Here is a 21345-nt window from a genome sequence, read left to right on the forward strand (position 1 = left end):
GTGCCTGTATTGATTTAAATGTGAAATTCAAAATTACAGTATTATATTGTGAGCATTACAGGTAAAGACTGTAAAGTGGTAAAACAGTAATTTATTGGAAAATATTACAGCTAAATATTGTGAAATCATGGTAATATTTTACAGTGTACCTCTAAGATGTAGTGGAGCAGAAGAGTAGGCCCGTACAGTACTTTTAAATGGGTTACATTGTTAACTCGTGGTTGTTCAGCCTGATGACTACAGAAAAAAAAAGACTATCTGAGGCGCTTTTTCAATACATATAAATCGAGTATCCAAAGAATACACCATATAAAATATAAATACTGAATTCAAACTCTCTACAATCGACCAATGTACTACCAAAACAAAAACACATGCACATAGGTTACTATAAGAAGTGTGCAAATGTATTTAGTTTCCGATCCATGTAAAAGTGCAAAACTCTGAATAAGAGTTCAGGCAGGTTCACACTTCATGATCTAAAACATTTTTTAAAATATTTAGTAAACTGATCAAAATATTAATTTGTCATTTATCTTCAAGTTGTATCACGGTGGCTTCCATGCATTTAACTAAAAGTGGAAACATCTTTAAACTTAGTTCAAAGACATGCCAGAACCTAAATGCACTAAAAAAAATTACTTTTATGTAATTAAATTCAAGAATGTCAATACAATGTTGTAACTAAATCTGTGGCTTCATTTATTTAAAATCAGTTTGTGTACCTGTATTAGGGATGTTGTGGGGCCCATGAGTAAACAGTCACTTGCAGGGACTTGCCTTTTGTTTGTGGGCAATATTTAAATATTTTCAATGTAAATCATTGGAAGCATTACAATAATACTTATACTACTAGCACACAATAACAACTTAAAAATCATAATATACCACTCACACAGGTTCATTATGCCACCTAATAGGCATTTTTTGTACTTCTAGCACATTTAGCTGATATTGCTATTGAATAAAAATGATAAATGTAGGCCTTACAGTAATATGTTCCCTTTCTTCTTCCACCACTGTTTACCAGCCACATGAGGGTGCTGTATCTCAAGGTTTTAACTCATAGTTGACCTTTCTCTGTTTCACAGCATCTGAGCTTAATTAGGTCACACATTTCCACTCTCATATCATACCTTCGACAACAGTGATCTTTTGCTAAACATTTATACAGTACCTTTAGCATTTAATAACTGCTAGAGTTATATCATAACTTAGTACTTATATCATAACTTAGTACTTTTTTTTAACATTATGTAACATTAAGCTGTCTGTGGCTCTTTCCTGCTGTAACGATGCAAATGTCCCCTCTGTGGGACTAATAAAGGTATTCTGATTCTGATTCTGATTCTGATTTTGAGTTGATGTCAATAGTGGTGGACCCCAACATTGCTGTATTTAAAGCTAGACCAATGGAATGATACAAAAATAGATATGACTGGTTTGTGATTCCAAGGCGCTCCCTGGCCAGCGTAGAGATAGAATTCTTCCACCTAGTCTTGGCCTCCTCCGAGCTGGATGTGCCTGAAACACCTCTCTAGGAAAGTGGTCAGGTGGCATATTTACCAGTTGCCAAAACCAACTAAACTGGCTCCTTTCTACATAAAGAAACAGCGACTCTGAGTCCCTCCCGGATGACTGAACCTCTCACATTATCACTAAGGGAGATGCCAGCCACCCTTCAGCAGAAACTAATTTTGTCCGCTTGTATCCACAATCTCATTCTTTCGGTCATGAAGAAGACATACTTTATTAATCTCCAAGTGGAAATGACTTGTTTCTGGTGTTATTCTTTCGCTACACACACATAGCTGATTTGACCACATGCACGAACAAGACCACATGCAGTTGTGGAGAGTTGGCGGAGCGAAGGGACTGCCAGTCGCCCAGGAGTAGATTGGGCACAATCAAGGGCCCCTCGGATGTGCCAAGGTGAATTGGCAATCCAGCTACCAGTACACACTCGGTAGTCAGGTCTGACAGGGACGTGAACCGGTGATCCATGATCCCCCCCAATCAGGGCCTCAGATAAAGAGATGCTGATCAACAGAGACTACGAGCTGCAATTCAAAGGTCTGGCTTCACTCTGTACGTGCAGTTTTTTTTAGGCATTTAGAAGAACAGGTTTCATTTCTTGTAAATGCTTCAGCAGGGGCGAGCAGGCTTTACTGATGACAGTTATCTAAATGCAATCAAATAAATGATTTGGGACTTTCAAGGGTTAGAATCATTTCAGTCAATCATTGTCCGTTTAATCACTCACTTTGTATCTTTTTTAACACAATGACAAAGATCAGGCTGTTGTAATAGTGTTGATCAGTGCCACAGTTTTACAACAGTTGCAGACTGCAAAGGAGCAGTCAAACCGTACATTTGTTGGAGCAGAACTTTCCCCAAAGAAATGCTCAGTATAAACCAATAATAAGTCATCAGTATATTAGTTCTATAATACTCAGTTTAACACAGTATATTTATATAGTGCAGGGGAGTCCAAACTACGGCCCGCGGCCCTCTGTAAATGAGCCCCATGTCAAATAAATTCCGTCTTTTAAAGTTGAAGACATTTTCTAACAAATCTTATTCATGAAAAAAGCCCAATAACTTATTTACATAACAAGCTTGAAATAGACCCTTCCTGTTTCCCCTTATTATAAACAATCTGAGGCTTCTGTTTTAAGGAATGAGCTGCTAACTAAATAATTGAAACCCTATGGAGGCTGTTTTCTTTCTTAAAGCTTATTCAACTATTAAGCATAATTCACCTACATTTAATTGATTTTGCTAACTTAACTGAATTTATGAGGCAATAAACCTCACCTCTAGTGAGTGGTCCAGCCCTTCGTATGTTTTTCTGTGGCCCTCAATAAAAAAAGTTTGGAGACCCCTGATATAGTGTAATGTGAGGGTGTGCACACGGTCAGAACAGTGTTTCCACAATGTGTGTGTAACTACATGTGGAGGATAGTAGTGGAGGCTGCTGCTAAGGCTGGTTCGCATGTCTGTATACAAGTCTGTGTGTGTGTGTGTGTGTGTGTGTGTGTGTGTGTGTGTGTGTGTGTGTGTGTGTTTGTGTGTGTGTGTGTGTGTGTGTGTGTGTGTGTGTGTTTGTGTGTGTGTGTCAAGGTTAAAAACAAGGCCTCACAAACTGTGGAATTCAGAGTGTAAGGTAAAACGAAAAGACCACCTTCAGTAGGTTCAGGTAAACTATTCTTCTCATTCTCTGAAGTTAATTGGGTACCAAGTTACGATAGGAGCGTGGACTAAAGTAAAACTCCCCTCTCACATGTTAGAAAACTAAACAGGTCCAGTGTCGGTCTATGCAGTGCAGGGAACATGGACACGTGTACGGAAGCGAGTGCGAAAAGGGTTAGAACAAAGAATCAGGGAGGTGTTGTATCGTCCTTCACCTAGGTCAACCAATAAGAAACATGGAGGCTTTAGCTGTACAAATGATAATACATGGTTTGTTTAGCAGTTTGATCCCACTTTGTTTTCTGTCTTTGACGAAATGAAGTTATTTCGCATCGTGCTCTGTCTAACTCCAGCGACTCCCTCTGTTCCTGTTAGATAGTGTTGTTAGAAAAGTGATGAGGAGGTCCGGACTCTTAAACTAGCCCGGACCGAGATCTCTCCCAACACATTGTCAATTTAAAGTAACATCTAAAATTGGTTTATACCCATGGATTGTCTGTCCGTGTCTGAAATGAAGCCAATTTGTGTTTTGGAATTTCAAGAACATTGAACTTTTAGAAATGGTTTATTTTGCAGCCTTCTCCTCAGATATCAGATACAATGATGTGTCGCTCAGGAATCTGATGGAGGGGAAGACTGAAGCTGGGAAGAGCTCCAAAGGAAACACCATTCCTGGAATGTGGGAAGTTTCAACCTGGTCTCACCAGAATGCGTGACTCCACCACGACTCCTTAACACCACAGTGCGTGGTGGAGTCACGAACTATGTTACATTTACGTGTATGGACCACGCAAACAACCCCAATGTAAAGCGAATGAGGCTCCTTAGTCGTGGTGCATACACGCATTTCTACAACGTCCCGCAGTGAGCTTTTATTCTATAAAACGTTTTTTAAATCTACTTTATAGCTTGTAGTAACTCACGGGAGGCTTCTTTTATTTTATTTGTATTCATAATAATTTTTATTTTTCGTCAGAATGTATTATGGTGCATTAGTTACGAATATTTGTTCACAAAAAACATTTCATTGTGTGTAATACAACTGTGATTTTTATTAAATGAGTTAGTTTTACAGTGATATCTGCAATACTCATCAACTCAACAACACCAGATTATCCTTGTTAATTACACAACATTGATTGGTTTAAATTGTGTACAATGCTTTTGTAATTTTCCCCTTTTTCAGAGAAACAAATATTTGTTCAGAGTTTAGGATGGCCTAACAAAACAACTCTCAGGATTGTGATGGAGGGGAAGACAGAAGCTGGAAGAGCTCCACAGGAAACACCATTCTGTGAATCAGAACATAAAATAAATACCTTGCACCGTACACTACAATCTTCAATACAGCAAATCAACTTTAAGTTGAAGTCCACAGTATATGAGGATTCAACAGTGTGAGTTAAATTGAAAGGAATTGAAGAAAAGTTGGTTTTATTTCAAAGCCAAACAGAGACGAGAGCTACAGTTCAAAGTGCTGACTGTTGGGGAAATATTTTCCAAGGTCCATAACTGTGACCCAGTTTATCAGTTCAAACTGTCCTGACTGAGCACACGCACCTGTAAGCTTGGCTGCTGTGCTCTCAGTGTTCTGTCTCCCTGTTCCTGCCTGTTGGCGTCAGCTGATAGAGGTGTTATGGTTCTATCTTGTTATGCAGCATGTTGATTATTCTCTCTGAACTAGCTAAATACACGGGTCTGGGGTAGAGTCCTTCAGAATTGACGTGGCAACTCTCCCGTGCAGTCACACCGTGACTGCTGTGACTTGTGATGTGAATCCTCCGGTCGAAGCTCCTAAATAAACATCAGTGTTTGACATCAAAGCTCCTGCTCTTCCCGTGTCTCTTTCCTGAGTCGGTGACTCCCACTACATTGCTACACAGAAGTTTCCCTTACACTGACTACAGTCTGCACGTTTTAGTGGCATTTAAAAGAACAGGGGGCATTTCTTGTAAATGCTGAAGGGAGGAGGGAGCAGGGTTTACTGAGGGCGGTTAACTAGATGCAATAAATACAATTATTTAGAACTTTTCAAGGGTTAGAATCATTTCAATCAATCATGGAATAAGAGGTGCAATAAAATCATATCACATGATGAATGCGGTGATAAGGAGTCGTGGTGGAGTCACGCATTCTGGTGAGATCAGGTTGCACATGAACGTGAAAACCTAGCGGCGAAATAAATGCCAATTTAAACACATCCATGCCCCTTCCCACCAAACCAGTTTGATTCTACACTCTAAAAACGAATTTGGGCGACCTTTCACCTCCACTTAATTAAATGCATGGTTGCAAGATAAAAATGTGAGTTAATTGATTTAGATAAACATTTTAAGTTGCAAACATTAATTTATAAGTTGTGTTCCATCAACTTAATATTGTGTGTAATTTGAACTCTGATTTCTGCGTTAATTGACTTAAAACTAAATTCAAGTTGTAGTAAGTAATGCAATTGGCTTGATAACTTCATTGTTCTACACCTTGAGTTAAGGATTTCAAGTCCACTCTTACTTAACATGCCTGGACAAGTTCCCACAGTTAAGACAAATAGAAATACACAAAGGACATTTTAAGGTGAGTGTCATCTTTTGTCATTCAAATACAGTAGATAGCCTTGTAGTTGCACGGTATAGGCAGATTGCTGTTTGGTCAAAATGAGCAACCTTCGAACTGTGAATAGTTCTGTGAGAGGAAACAAAGTAGTAGAGGCTACTGTGAGAGTAAACATACTTTGGTTACTATTGTGATATCGCTTTTTATTCAAAATGAATCTCGGTGAAGCAGATCAAGGACATGCTTCTTGAGGTAGGATCGTTATTTAGAGTTGTCATTGAAATGCAAGTTGTTGGCAGTCACCCATTCAGAACATATTCATTTAGGTAATTTCTCTTTTTTTCCTTTTTTAAAAATAGCACAATACAATTGAAGTACGCAGAGAACTATAGCCATCCGCTGCCTTGTCGTGTACCTTGGAGAAAAGGAAGAGGACCTTTTCAAGGAGTTCAGCGACGTCATTCAAAATCTTGAAATAAAATAAAATCCATGGGCACAGTGTAAACACACAGGACAAAAGCACTGCTCTCTGTCAGTTACATTTTGAAGCATATTGCACTTTTGGCCACACCCCAATCAATAATATCTTAGCAACGTTCAGCATGGATAGGTGTTGACAGCAATGTCATGGGAAAAGGATTGTGTACAATTTGAAAAGTGGCTTCTGCTCTTCACTTAACCAGTTCAAATATTGTATGGAACCTGCAAAAAAGATGAGAAGATACACTAAAACTTGCACGTTTGTGATTGACTAAATCTGTCCACATGCATTTAAACACTAGGCAAAGTACTCAAAAGCACCTCTGTGGGTCTTCAGGACCACATTGCCATGATGACACACACATGCAGACTCAATAGGTGAAAACAATACCAGCGTTGCTTTAGCAGCTGGTAATAATGGCTCTGAATTTGCTAAGAGTGACAGTTTAAAAAGAATGCAATTACCCAATTCATTAATCTCTTATGCGCTAACCTATTATTCAATGTGCTTCAAAAGGACAAGAATATCGCCTTCATCAGTGACCGTTCCACCCCAGGATCTGACCATACGATGGCAACCATCGTGGTCGAGGGAAACAAATGAATGAGCAAGCATTCTGCGTTAAATGTGTTCATACTGTTTGAAATAATGACTGTCGGCAGTGTAAACATCTTTGTTACATCTTTTGTAAAATGTATGTGTGTGATCTGCAGATTGGTGGCCATTGAGAGTTTGTTTCTGTAGTTTTACAAAAACTTTACAGATTTTACATATTTGGCACTGGTTTTAAATATGCAAAGGCCTCTAACTTCGTTTTGATGGCAGCATTTATTTGCTGTGTCCCCATTTCCCATGGTAATATGGCTAATGTGTTTATTTATTATTTGTGGTGCAATTTAAATTTGTGTTATTTATCTTTTTTTTCAAGATTTAAATGAAGCTCAGCGCAAGTTCTTTCAGGAAGACTAGGTGTATATACATTCACTCCGCAGCTGCTTATAATCAGCTCATCACAGCCGTTCTCTTTAACCTATTACATTTCACCTCATTCTCCAGCAGCCAATTAACGTGCTGCAGCCAAACTATAAAATGGTTCTCCCCTCTCCTGCAGTCAGCTGTGTTCATGCACCTTGTCATATGGCATGTGTCAATACATGATCAAACAAAATGAACGCTCTCCTGATTGAAACATCATGTGTTGAAATAAACAACTGCAGTTCAACATAAAAAGTGAATTGCCTAATATTTGTGTTGTGGAATTAACTAATTTCTTTTTTTAACACTAGAACCGCCAGAGGTCGCTGTATACCTAAAACCGCCAACGGGTAAAATGTACCCGCTATTGATTTGCAAGGTACAATGTTATTTTATTTATCATACAGAACAATGAGTTTTGATCGCACAGGGATGACATTTATACCAATAGAATCTGTGGACTCTCAGCTTTTCAGATGACATAGTTTGTGCAGATAGCATGAAGTATAAAATATTGCTACAAGTGCTGATTTAAACGCTTGGTGTTAGACTTGTGTTTTGTTTAGGTACAAATCTCTCAATCTCTCTCTATCTATCTATCTCTCTCTATCGATATATCTGTAATGTTATGTTCTATGAACATATAATTGTCTACATAAACAGACGACGCGGACTACTTCTCTCATTCCGAGTGTCCATCTTTATTCAACTGGCACGTAACCTGCACACATGCATTACGTCCTCAACGTGAGCTCAGTCATCCAAGATCTTGTATTCTCCAAGATGTTGCACTATCTATAACTATATATATATCTCTCTCTTTCTCTATCTATCAATATATCTATCTATCATATATAAGGAACCGCAGTAGACAAAAGGCGTTGCTATAGCAACACGTCATGTTTACGCTGCATTTTCTATGAGGTAAATATTACACGCTGGCGGATATGGGTATAAATGGCAATTTATTTGGCGATTTTTTCAATCTGACTTCCTATTGACAATTTTTAACAACAGAGGGTGCTACATAACACACTTTCAGGAAAAGTCACGGACTGTGAGACTTTAATATGTTATGGAAAAAAAGTTACATACAATAAAAAAACATAAGCGGGTAAAATTTACCCGTTGGCGGTTCTAGTGTTAAAGGCAAAAACATGAAAAAGCTACGAAAAAAACGATTGAATACAATATATTTGGAGCAACTTAATTTATAAATGGTTGTCAACTTAAAAAACGTGTGTTCACAATGATGGTAATTAAGTACATACAACTTAAAATCCCTTTTAAATCATGTGGTAAAACTAATCGGAACAACTTAATCTTTTGAGTTATCAACTTCAAAACTTGTGTTTATGCTACCAATTATTAAGTAAGTGGTAATTAAAAACACCTCTGATTGTAGAGGAAAAGCCTTCTCCCCTAACTCAAATAACTTTGTTGCTTTAAGACAATTTCATTAGAATTTGTCTTAACTCAATAAACATCGATGCAAACTGTTGCGTTGATTTTCTTTGTTGAGCCAAGGCATTTGTTTTTAGAGTTTGGACGCAGTATTTTTACACTGTGCCCAGTGTGGATTTTATTTTATTTTAAGATGTTGAATTACTTACACTAAACTACTTGAAAAGGTCCTTTTCCTTTTCAAGGTACACGACGTGTCAAGGCAGCGGATGGCTACTTCTCTGCACACTTCAATTGTATTGTGCTATTTATGAAAAAGGAAAAAAAGAGAAATGACCTAAATGAATATATTCTGAATGGGTGACCGCAAACAACTTGCATTTAAATGACAACTCTAAATAATGATCCTACCTCAAGAAGCATGTCCTTGATCTACCTGATTCTCACTCCTGTAGCTCCTCCCCTTGATGAAACTATGTCCCTCAGTTTTGGGGTGCAATGGTCAAGTTTGCCCATAAAAGTTGATTCAAGGCTTACGGTGGTAATTCTCTTGAATTCCTCATTTATCTGTGGACCAAACAAACAGAATAATTAAATATTGCAGACAATTATCTATACTGCCTTCATGTATACTACAACGAGAAACAACTCCTACATCAGTATCGACTGACATACAGTGGTAAAAAAGCAAGTCACTGAAATTACGCATTATTTTTGACTGGTTTTCCATTCCAAGTGAAGTGACTCTCCATATTGGTCACTTAGAAAGTAAAAACCCTTTGCGTCCTGCTAAAGCAAACTGTAACAGTTGTTACAAGCAGATTTCAGGCTTTCATGATACAGGGGACTACATGTTTACTGTCATGGATTAACTATCTGTAGCATGTTTAACTAACTTCAAGCTGATTTTAATAAAGTTCTGCAAGTGTAACCAATAGCTGCCTGAAGAGGGACAAATCAATAAATCAAAAAATGTAGTGAATTGGCTACCAAACAATCAATATCATGGCTTTAAATACAAACTATGAGAATTTTTTACCTGTGTTGCATCAAATAATGTAGGCCAGCGCTCCATGAAGTCCTTGATTGCAGGGGCTTCAATAATTATTTCTTGCCTACGAAGATAGAACGTCTTGGCCATTTTCTCAGCAACCACCTGGCAATTATCCCTTTTCGTCACTTCACTTAAGAGGTCCAAACGTCCACTGGTTTCACCTTGAGGATGAGGTGGTAATTAACTCCAGCCTTTTTAGCCTTTTTGACATTTTTAGCAGGAGTCTGGTCCTCTGCTGGTTTCCTCTTGAGTGAGTTCACCAGAACTTCCGGACAGCCAAGACCTTGAAGTTTCGATCTGAAGTTGTTATATTGTTTATATTTTAACAGCTCCATAAAGTCCATAAAATCCATTGTAAGATCCTGGTTTTTCAAATCAGGGATGTTTTTTTTATCAGGGCCTATGCTACTTGACTTAGCTCTGCACTTGAAGGATAAGTAGTACTCATAAATGACCTCAGCTAATTTTCCAAGAATGTGTGGAAGTATTGAGATGACATCTTTGGTTCCAAAAGGAGTCCCAGGACAACTGACATTTTCGTTGCCTGACTGAAGCAGAATCTCTGTACTGGAAGAGAAACGGGGGATCGCAAACTCCGAGGGCCAACCCTTTGACCGCTGGTCTAGGCTTTCCTTCATAGGTCCTGGAGAAACAGGCAATGTGTCATGGGAGGACACAGATCAGCAAGCATCATCAGAAGGCTGAATAGAACCATCAACGATGCTCGAGATGGAGTCGAATGGCGCATTTCCACTGCAGCGGGTAGCCCTGTTTAAGCGTCCTTAATCGTCCTCAAGCGGCCAGGCCAGTTTTTGGTGGCCTTTCCATATAGCGTAGCACCGGCTAGCGGGTACTTTTTCCCTCTTTTTCCGGCCCCATAAAATCGTTGTTCTATCAGGCCAGGGCTGAACTAGTGACGTCAACACTCTCGACTGCTGATTGGTCAGAGAGAATCGTCACAAGATCGTGCGCGAGATCATCCCTAGCGTCGCATATATATATCTAGAAGCAAGCTTGCAGCATTTTTATACACAGCATTTTTGTAAACGGAGGAGCTACAAAAATGGCAACGTCAAAGAAAAGCACACCGTGGTCGACCGAGGAGGTGACGACGTTCCTACATCTCATTGGGGATGATAAAATCCAGCGAGAGCTCGACGGAACAACTCGAAATGTGAAAGTGTTCCAGGATGTCTCTGCACAGATGCCCCGCCTACACTGCGTTGCCACCCCAGGTCCTAAACTGTAATGGAAATGCGCCACGGCCTCGGACGGCCAGCGAGGCAGCCCGAGGCCTGAGCGAGGACGCTTAAGGACGCTTAAACGGGGCTACCCCGCTGCAGTGGAAATGTGCCATATGTCTGTTAAGCTCAAAGTTACTGTAGAGCAGGGGTCACCAACCTTTTTGTCACCGAGGGCTACTTCAAGGGTACTGAGTAATACGAAGGGTTACTTGTTTGATACAAACTTCCTGAATAACATAATTGCACGGTTCACCTTTAATGATAATATTATTATTAATAATAATCAGAATACATATTAATTTACTGTATGTGAAGGACTGTCTGATCACATGTTTATGTTAATTATTCCTCACAATAATTATTAACAATGATTTACCATTGCTATAGCAACCCCATTGTTTTGTTATGAAAATGTATCTATATTTATACACATTCTCGCGAGATCTATCAGGGGTAGTTGTAATGCTGCGTTCACACCGGACGTGACTTTGCTCTAATCGCGTGAGTTTCACCGCTGCTGCCAGCTGTGTTTACTCGCATCATTCAAACAAGAGGCGCTGGCTCGGGAGCTACAACTCCAACAAAATGAACATATTTTACCGTGATTAAATTGTAATACACGTTTCTAAATGATGCCGAAGTAACAACATACTAATACCGGTTAGTAAAAACCATGATTTAATGCTTGACAAGTCTGCAGACAAGACGGCAGGCGAAAAACCTTTTAAAATGCTTGTTTTCTGAATGGAGATTGGGTCGACCAGGCTAAGCTAACGTTGTATATGCTCACTCCACACTCATAACAACGGCCTACAGACATAAATAAACCAGCGACTGTATTCGCCATGACACAGACAGTCTGTAGTTTGTACTTGTTTAACTTTTGTCCAGTTTCTGAAAAGATATGAGGAGCTGTGATCTCTGTTTGCTAACTGCTAACAGCTAACTGCTGATGTTTTCTGGTTGAACATCAGTGGCAGTGTGTTTGCGGTGTGGTGATGAGGCCCATGATCGTAGCAGCTCATGCTAGCTTGTCTCAGCTAAAGGTGGAACGGAGATTTGGTGTGTGGAGTTCAACTCTGAACCTATCTGGGGTCAGAGTTCAATTTCACGCACCAAATCTCCATTTCACTTACATATGTACATACAAAATGTGTGCTTTTAAAATATTATTTTCAATATTGTCATTTTAAAAATTAAAAATGTATTCAATAATTTTTTTAGACGGAGCTCCATGGTGACTTGTGCTATTTTTAGAACATGCACGCGGGCTACCAATTGCCCCCCTGCGGGCGACTTAGTGCCCGCGGGCACCGCGTTGGCTACCCCTGCTGTAGAGGGTTCCTGGATATACACAACCTTGATATTGTCCTTATCTGATCCAAGATGGCACTGCCACGGGTGGCTGCCTGCTAGAGTTGCTCGTAACATTGTGTCTGTTTTGTCTATTTTTCTTTACTTGTCGCACTTTAGGTTAGTATTTTCAGTTATTTCCGCTGCTAAGCACAGTGCAGCTCGCTGTGAATTGCAACTATGCAGTTCCTGTGCACTGTTGGTCTCATTTTAATCACTTTTGCACTGATATCATGCCGGACTGTTCTGGCTGAGTTGCACCGGGGCTCTGTTGTTTACACGAGGGAGCAGCTGATGGACCTACAATCTAGCAGCATGTCTAGACTGAGACACAAAATCCCCAAGGAGCTGAGGAGGAAACAATGGGGCTGCAAAGCGGGGAGAAGACGACTGCTAAGGAAGAGGAGATACAGACCCTATCTTCCATCGGTCGTTATGGGGAACCTAAGATCTCTAGCAAACAAAATGGACGAGTTAACATCACTCAGAAAGAGTCAGAGCGTGTTTCGTGAGGCCTCAGTTAAGGTTTACACAGAGACATGGCTACATGACAACATCCCGGATTCGATTGTGAGTCTACCCGGCTTTCAGTGTGTACGAGCGGACAGGAATTGCAGAGAGAGCGGCAAGAAGACCGGAGGGGGAGTCACGATCTATGTAAACAACAGATGGTGCAATCCTGGACACATTACAGTGAGGGACCATATGTGCAGCCCGGACATTGAACTGCTGGCTGTAAGTATTCGTCCCTATTACCTGCCAAGAGAGTATTCCCATGTCATTATGATCAGTGTTTACATTCCTCCCACGGCGGAGGCGGCGCGGGCTGCTTACGTCATCAACTCTGCGACTGCAAGACTTCAGACTCTGCACCCCAATGCCTTCATAGCAATATCTGGGGATTTCAACCATGTCAATCTAAAGAAATCTCTTCCCACCTTTAAACAGTATGTTGATTGCAAAACCAGGGAAAATAAAACATTAGACTTACTGTATGCTAATGTTAAGGAGGCATACAGCTCAATAGCACTCCCCCCCTTAGGCAGATCAGACCATAACCTGGTGCACTTAAAACCCTTTTATAAACCAGCAGTCCAGCGGCAACCTGTGACTACCACTACTGTACTGACGTGGTCACAGGAGGCTGTGGAGACTTTACAGGGATGTTTTGAGGTGACTGACTGGGATGTCCTCTGTGATGCACATGGGGAGGATATAGACGGACTCACAGACTGCATCACCGACTATATTCATTTTTGCACGGACAATATAATCCCCGCCAGAACAATTAAGTGTTTTTCAAATAATAAACTCTGGGTGACCAAAGACATCAAGGCGTCACTTAACAGGAAAAAAGCTGCCTTCAGGAGTGGTGACAAGGAGGAGATGAAGAAGGCACAGTTACAACTGAAGAAGGAAATACAAACGGGCAAGGAGTGCTACAGGAGGAAGCTGGAGAGTAAACTGGCCCAAAACAACACCAGGGAAGTGTGGCGTGGGATGAGAACCATCACTGGGTATGGAAACAAGACTGACCAGGTGAAGGGAGGAGATCTACAGGAGGCCAATAACTTAAACCTGTTTTTCAACAGGTTTGATGATGAGGTTACCACCCCTCCCTCCTCCAGCTCCTCCTCCACCTGTGACTCACCCCCTGTGATTCCCAGGGAGCCTTTCCTCCCATCTCATCCCTCTCATCCCTCATGCCCCCCCCCCCGGACCAGGGCTCTCTCTCAACCCCACTGTGCATGCCCCCACTTAGCATCACTGCAGAGGACGTGAGGGGAGAGTTCAGCCATCTACACTCAAGGAAGGCTGCAGGGCCTGGTTCCTGTGCCGAAGAAGATACATCCACGCACACACAGTGACTACAGACCGGTGGCTTTGACATCACATGCCATGAAGTCACTGGAGAGGCTGGTCCTTAAACACCTCCGTACAGTGGTCTCACCATCACTAGACCCCCTGCAGTTTGCATATCAGCCTCGTATTGGAGTGGAGGACGCCATCATCTTCCTGCAGCACAGAGTACACACACACCTTGAGAAGGCAAGCAGCACTGTGAGAGTCATGTTTTTTGACTTTTCTAGTGCTTTCAATACCATCAGACCTGCCCTGCTCAGCAGTAAGCTACTGAACATGCAGGCGGATGCTCCACTGGTGAGCTGGATAACCAACTATCACACAGCTCGGCCACAGTAAGTGAAGCTGCAGAATAACACCTCTGACATTATATTGAGCAGCACGGGCGCTCCTCAGGGCACGGTCCTCTCTCCCTTCCTGTTCACAGTCTATACATCAGACTTCAAACACTGCTCACAGTCCTGCCATCTGCAGAAATTCTCAGATGACTCTGCCATTGTGGGCTGTATCATCAGAGATCAGGAAGCTGAGTACAGGAGTGTGGTGGAAAGTTTTGTGGAATGGTGCGGTCAGAACCACCTGCAGCTCAACGTCACAAAAACTAAGGAGCTAGTGGTTAACTTCAGGAAGCGGAGTACCGCCCCAAGCCCAATTACCATCGTGGGCATGGATGTGGACATTGTGGACAGCTACAAGTTCCTGGGCGTCCACATAGACAATAAACTGGACTGGAGTAAAAACACTGAGGCCCTATATAAGAAAGGCCAGAGTCGCCTGTATTTCCTGAGGAGACTCAGGTCCTTTAACGTCTGCAGCACTATGTTGCAGATGTTCTATGACTCGGTGGTCTCCAGTGTGATCTTCTTTGCTGTAGTGTGTTGGGGCAGCGGGGTGAAGACAGCTGATGCCAACAGACTCAACAAGCTTATCAGGAGAGCAGGCTCTGTCCTGGGAGTGGATCAGGAGTCGTTGGCAATGGTGTCGGAGGGGAGAATGCTGAGGAAACTTCTCAGCATTCTGGACAACGGGTCTCACCCCCTGCATGCCACACTGGTTTCCTACCGGAGCACTTTCAGCCACAGACTGAGATCACCCATAACCAGCACACAGCGCCACAGGAGGTCTTTCCTCCCAGTGGCAATCAAACTCTTTAACTCTTCACCCCTAAGTAAAGGGCACTGAGAACTCCCACACCAACACTATGTGCAATATACTGTAAGTTCCATCACTGCAATACACTCGCTGCTATATATATATAACTATGTGCAATATTATATTATATCATTATTATTATTATTATTATTATTATTATTAATAATACTATGATAACGTGCAATTACGTAACTGCCTCTACATTTTAATTTTTGCACTATAACTACTAAATACTGCTAATAATAATTGCATTGATTGTGTGACTTTCTATGTTTCTACGTTTCATGTTGTCTGTGGATGTTTAATTGCTCTTTTTGCTGCTGTGTTTATTGTGTTTATTGTATTTTGTTACTCTGGCACAACAATTTCCTTCGGGATAAATAAAGTCTTATCTTATCTTATCTTATCTTATTTGTTGAAAGCAACGAGAAAAACTCATTACCAAAATCAGCATCCTTGTAATGCAAACAGAAATCCCTAGAAACCTCAAATGTATCTTGAACAACTGAATTAAGTTCTTCAACTGTTCCAGGGATCCCAGAAGGTAATGTCAGTTTCTGGACAGCATGGTCTCAAAGTATCACTCGGAGATGGGCTGGTTGCGACATTAATCAATCTGTAATACATAAAATGTTTGAAATGTTTCAGTAAGTACCATGACTACAAAAGTCAGTAAAAATACAATATAGTGTTTCCCCCTGAGTTGTATTGCACAGTACCAGACTGTGACAGAGCGGCTCTATCGCTGACTGCGGGCAGCGCACACACACAAACATTCCCTACTCCCTGTGTTCTCGCTAAGTTGTAATCAAACATCACTATTATCACTCTTTTCCCACCCGTTTCAGTAGCGCGACCATGGGTGCACTTGGCCGTTTCTATTTCCATGTAGGTCACGGTCAGTTTTTGCTTTGTTGCTACCTTGTGCTACCTGTTTATTTCATGCCATGATTTGTTCATCAGCTTTTTTTAAATAAAGCTCGCTTTTTGTTCGTAGACCTTTTTGCCTTTTTCGTATTCTGCTTTTGGGTCCTACCTTTTTCCACGAATCATAACATTAACACAACATATTCAAGGTGGTTTTCAATAACATCCGTGTTTATTTATTTCTCCAAGTTAAGTTTTGTGTGCACCGAGGAGTCTCAAAAATGTGTTTGTTTAATCATTTTAAGATTGGCTTTAATGCATTTTTGCAAATGAATTCTTCATATATGATAAATGAGAGGTAACATTTTATTTATCGTATTATTTTCACATGTTTCTCTCCATTCTTCCTTCTGCCAACGGTGTCGCAGTTGCTCATCTCTCCCGTTTTTGTGCGTAGGCATGGGTCAGAGTACAGCGTGGAGGACCGCACATTTTCCCTTCAAGTTTGTTTTTTATAAGTCGCAAAGATTGCTTAGAAATTGGCGTACGCCATCTTTTGAGTTTTTCACGGTCCAACTTGTAGTATTGTGTACAACTAGCTAACGTGTAAGCTAAACATCAACTCCCCACTGTGAACGTTTCCATTCTTCAAAGATTCAAAGGCTTTATTGTCATTGAAGCTACAGTGTAGAAATGGAAATGAAAATCTTAAGTCCCAAGGTCCTCCAACAATGCAACATAATATGTATAGGAAATAAAACAATACGCATATAGCAGAACATTGTACAATTCATGCAAATTAAGATGAAGTAAACTATATACATGTCAGAAACAGTGGTGAGCCGTCAGGGCCCTCTAGGCCAGGGGTCGGCAACCTTTTTGATATGAAGTGCCGTTTAAAAAAAAAAGTTGTTATCAGCGTGCCAACGATCGAGAATTATCAACGGGGGGGGGGGGGGTTTAGGAGCTTGACACTCTTCAACTATCAGCAGGAGGGCGGGGGGAGCCTCACTGCGGGGAAGCAGTGTGTGGACCTGTCAACACAACTTATGATGCCGAATTTAACAAACACATTTAAATAGTTGGTTTAAACGGCATAATAATAAGGACGATCGTCCGTTCTGTGATTCTCCAGAGCACACATGTTATGATATTAGGGTCATGCAGAGTGAGATGAGATCGCTGTCCCTTTAAGAGAGAGAGAAAGAGGGGTGTGGCTTGTGCATGTGTGTTTGTGGTTGGTAGAGCGACAGTGAGGGAACGTGTGTATGTTTCTGGAAGTGAAACGAGGAAGCAGAAAAACAGAGGTCTGTGATGTATTTTGTGAAACAGAAGAACAGCTAAATAAATGCAACGGCCTCCCAAGAAGAGCTCGCCTCTCTCCAGTTATTTAAGCTAAAGTGGGTTATTGAACCTGAAGCTTGTTGCTTCTGCCCTCCTCGACTACGGTCTGGGAGCCGACAGGAAAGTTCAACACACAGATGGCCAGTCCACCCCTATGGCGGCAAATCTCTGTCATAAATCGCGAGGGCATATGAGATCCACGCGAGCACAAGTCAAGCAGCCGCGGACATATATTATTTTCGCGAGCATAAATCGCGAGGGCATATGAGATCCACGCGAGCACAAGTCAAGCAGCCGCGGACATATATTATTTTCGCGAGCACTAAAACGGCACTCGCGCGAGAGCAATATTGAAGCCTGCAGGGCAGAAACATGCCTTGAGCATGAGCAGCATCTACATGAGCTCTCCTGCGCTCTCGCGAGCAATTCCTGCTCTTCTGCTCGTGAAACTCTGGCCTGCTCTCACGCGCGGAGAAACGTTAGGAAGTGGGCGTACCGTGTCCCAGTAACGCCAAATCTAATTGGTTACACCCCTCCTCTTTTATGATTGGCCGTTGTCTGGATTTAAACCTAAACCAGAAAGTCCCTCCAACCTCCAACGTGATGAAATATGGCTGTGGAAATGTCTCACGTAAGTTACTTTACTTTACTAATGATTGTTTTTAATAAAAGGCATGCTTCTGTATTCTGTGGTTATTCCACAAGAGCCGTCCTTACTTATAAATGGATTGAGTTTTTTAGATAATACATTTTTATACATATTTTTCAAAAGTATTCAAACAATTCTATTATAAAGATAAGAACCAATTAACTTTTCGGTCTTGACATGATAATATAAAATGTAGCTTTCAAAAACAGAATTTGGAATTAACAATTTTGATTACTCTAGCAAAATATTTTATTCACAAATGTCGCTTTTTCAAAATGTCCCCAGTTTTTATTGCCTTTCTCAAATAAATAATACTATACAAAAAAAGTTTAAAATGATGCAAATGTAAAAAAGACCAAGAATTTTGCAAGTTTCTTGGCACTTTAATTTCTGAATGACCTCTTTTTTTTCTGTTCAAACGCCCTCAGTTTATTTTTTGGAACGTTTATGATGATGTTTATGTGCCTTATTCTGTATTTGACATAATTGTTTCAATAAAGATTTACCACATTTCTTAAAAATATAATTAAATACTATTTAATACTTTATTTTTCTTCACAGCATATTCTGAAACGGCAGATCCTGGAGAGACTCCTGTCGAAGTTTGAGCTTGCACTCATTCGAGCACCACTTGACCTGGATTTCCTGGAGTTTGCATGTCGCCAGGAGCTGTACCTCCTGCAAGCACTTTCGAGACATGTTGACATACCGCAAGGAATAATCCCAGCTCTTCAAGAGCTGTTTGGACTACTTAGGCAATATTTAGATTCAGAAGCCCCAAATACAGCAGTGGGATCAGTTATTGGTCTAAGAGGACGTCCTAAGTTTGAAATTGAGAGGCAGCAGTTGGTTGAGATGTTGGGGACAAACCTATCGGTGCCTTGCATTGCTAAGCTGCTAGGTGTTTCTTCAAGCACAGTCTTTAGAAGGATGAGAGAGTTTGGCTTATCTGTTTCAGAAATGTATAGCTCCATCAGTGATGAGGAGTTGGATAACGTGGTCATATCCATCAAGAATGACATGCCCACTGCTGGATACCGAATGGTCAAAGGACGGTTGTTATCCATTGGTCTACGTGTACAATGGACAAGAATGGCTGCCTCAATGCATCGAGTGGATTCCATAGGCATCCTCTCCAGACTGGCTAGTCTGGGCTGTGTTGTGAGGAGAACATATTCAGTGCGAGGGCCTCTGTCGCTTGTGCACGTGGATACCAACCACAAATTGATACGGTAGTGGTATTTATATTTCGCTAAGTGATTAAGAAATAATCTCTTTGTAATGTCCCAGTTTTGGAGAATCAGTGTTTCAATTCCAGAGTGCTATAACAGTGTGTTCTTTGGTTTTCCAGTTATAACATTGTCTTATTTGGTGGAGTGGACGGGTATTCGAGAAAGGTAAGACTGCATTTCACTTCAGTAGACACACATTAAACAAACATGTATTTTTTGTACGAGTTTCCGACTAGCTACTTAAAACCACAAAAGAGGTCCCAACGCTGTGTCCTGGCTTTGCTTAAGGAATTTGGTCCAAATGGAGAAAGTGTATGGACTAAAAAGGAAGCAGCAAAGTCAAAGTAGATATAAAGGAGATTTTGTGCATTGCCTATTTTTGCTGCACAAGTATTATGAGTCAGTATACTGTATGTCAGTATTGTTTGCTTATTTCTATTGCAACAGGAATTCTTTAATCTCTGCCTTTTTTTCCCTATAATACACAGTTTAACAGAATGTTGTCTAGTTATTGTGTGTAATTGCCCTATTCTTAAATATTCTCTGCTTTTCTGCAGGTAATGTACTTGGGTGCTTCGACCAACAACTGTGCGTCAACAGCCTATGGCTTCTTCTTAGAGGCAACACAAAGACATGGAGTGCCTTTAAGGTGAATTCACAGAAAAAAGCAGTCTTTGGAGAACTAGATCAATACTGTGACACTTTTGGATGAGTATTTTCTTTGACAGTCCTTTGGTCAACTGTGTACATTTCAGGGTCAGAGGAGACCAAGGAGTAGAAAACGTACAGATCGCGAGATTCATGTTTTCGGTTCGCGGCACCGACCGTGGAAGCTTCATCTCTGGTAAAAGTGTTCATAACCAGAGGTAAATTACAGCATCTTTAGTAACTCAATTAGTGAGGTGAACTTATCTGATGTGTAGACCAAGCACCTTGCACTTAACCCATGCTAGGCCAGCATGAAAATAGATCACTTGAACTGGTTTTCCCTAAACCATGTATTTTCATCCATAGGATTGAGCGTCTTTGGCGTGATGTAAGAGTCATTGTCATCAACAAGTACTCTGCGATACTACTTTCCCTCGAAGAGGATGGTCTGCTCGATATCTCATCAACAGACGACCTCTTCTGTGTGCACTACATCATTCTTCCCCGACTTCAGATGGACTTGGGGATTTTTACAGAAGGCTGGAACCATCATCCACTCAGCACTGAACGGAACCAATGTCCAGAGCAGTTATGGCAACTTGGACTGATGCAGACAAACATTGATCAGCCGCAGAGCCCAGAGGTATTGATCTCGTTTCAGTATTACAATACATGTCACATGTTAGACGCTTTTATCCAAAGCGACTTACATACTCAGTACTGTGGGCAATCCCACGATAGTAATTACTTACCATTTACTTTGTGTAATATACATTGTCAAAAGATTACTTTCTTTCCCTGCTCTTGGCATGACCATTTTCTGGGCATTTCATTCAGTTTGTGTTATTTTTACAGTTAAAATAACACAAACTGAATAAAATGCCCAGAAAATGGTCATGCCAAGAGTAGGGAAAGAAAGTAATTTATTACTTGATGTCATTGTTCCATATTGTTTATAAGACATTTATTTCACCAAAGTGTTCAAAACCTCTGTTATGGTTATTAGGAGCCAGATGTTGACTGGGAAATTGCTGCTGACCACGATGGAGAAGAAGAGGATGCAGGGATTGTCGTCCCCGAATTCGACTGCCCTTTGAGTCCAGAAGACACAACTGAACTTCAATCAGTATTTCAGCAAATTGACCCAAACACTCCGGTCAAGGAACTGTACTTACTCTGCCGTGAGTATGTAGCTGAAAGATGTGGCTCTTAAGAAATACAGCTCCCTTGAATGAAACAGATGAGGTAAAAGTAAAATTCCTTTGTTCAAAGTGTTACTTAAGTACCAAGAGTAAAATAAGTCATGATGCCGATTTCATGAAAGAGTAAAGTTA

At 40.9% G+C, this 21345-nt stretch overlaps 1 protein-coding gene across 1 annotated transcript; it reads left to right on the forward strand.

The window, feature by feature from the left end:
* Window positions 1-18163: 18163 nt before the first annotated feature.
* LOC307027806 (uncharacterized protein) lies at window positions 18164-21224 on the forward strand (the record flags this gene model as incomplete). Its single annotated transcript, XM_079696158.1, has 6 exons — window positions 18164-19363; window positions 19483-19528; window positions 19921-20012; window positions 20119-20229; window positions 20378-20654; window positions 21018-21224. The coding sequence occupies exons 1-6, from the start codon at window positions 18987-18989 to the stop codon at window positions 21222-21224; spliced, it is 1110 nt and encodes a 369-aa protein (XP_079552284.1). The 5' UTR covers window positions 18164-18986.
* Window positions 21225-21345: the final 121 nt, after the last annotated feature.

The sequence above is a fragment of the Notothenia rossii genome (genome assembly GCF_949606895.1).
Source record: "Notothenia rossii genome assembly, contig: scaffold_122, whole genome shotgun sequence".
NCBI classification, from domain to species: Eukaryota; Metazoa; Chordata; class Actinopteri; order Perciformes; family Nototheniidae; genus Notothenia; species Notothenia rossii.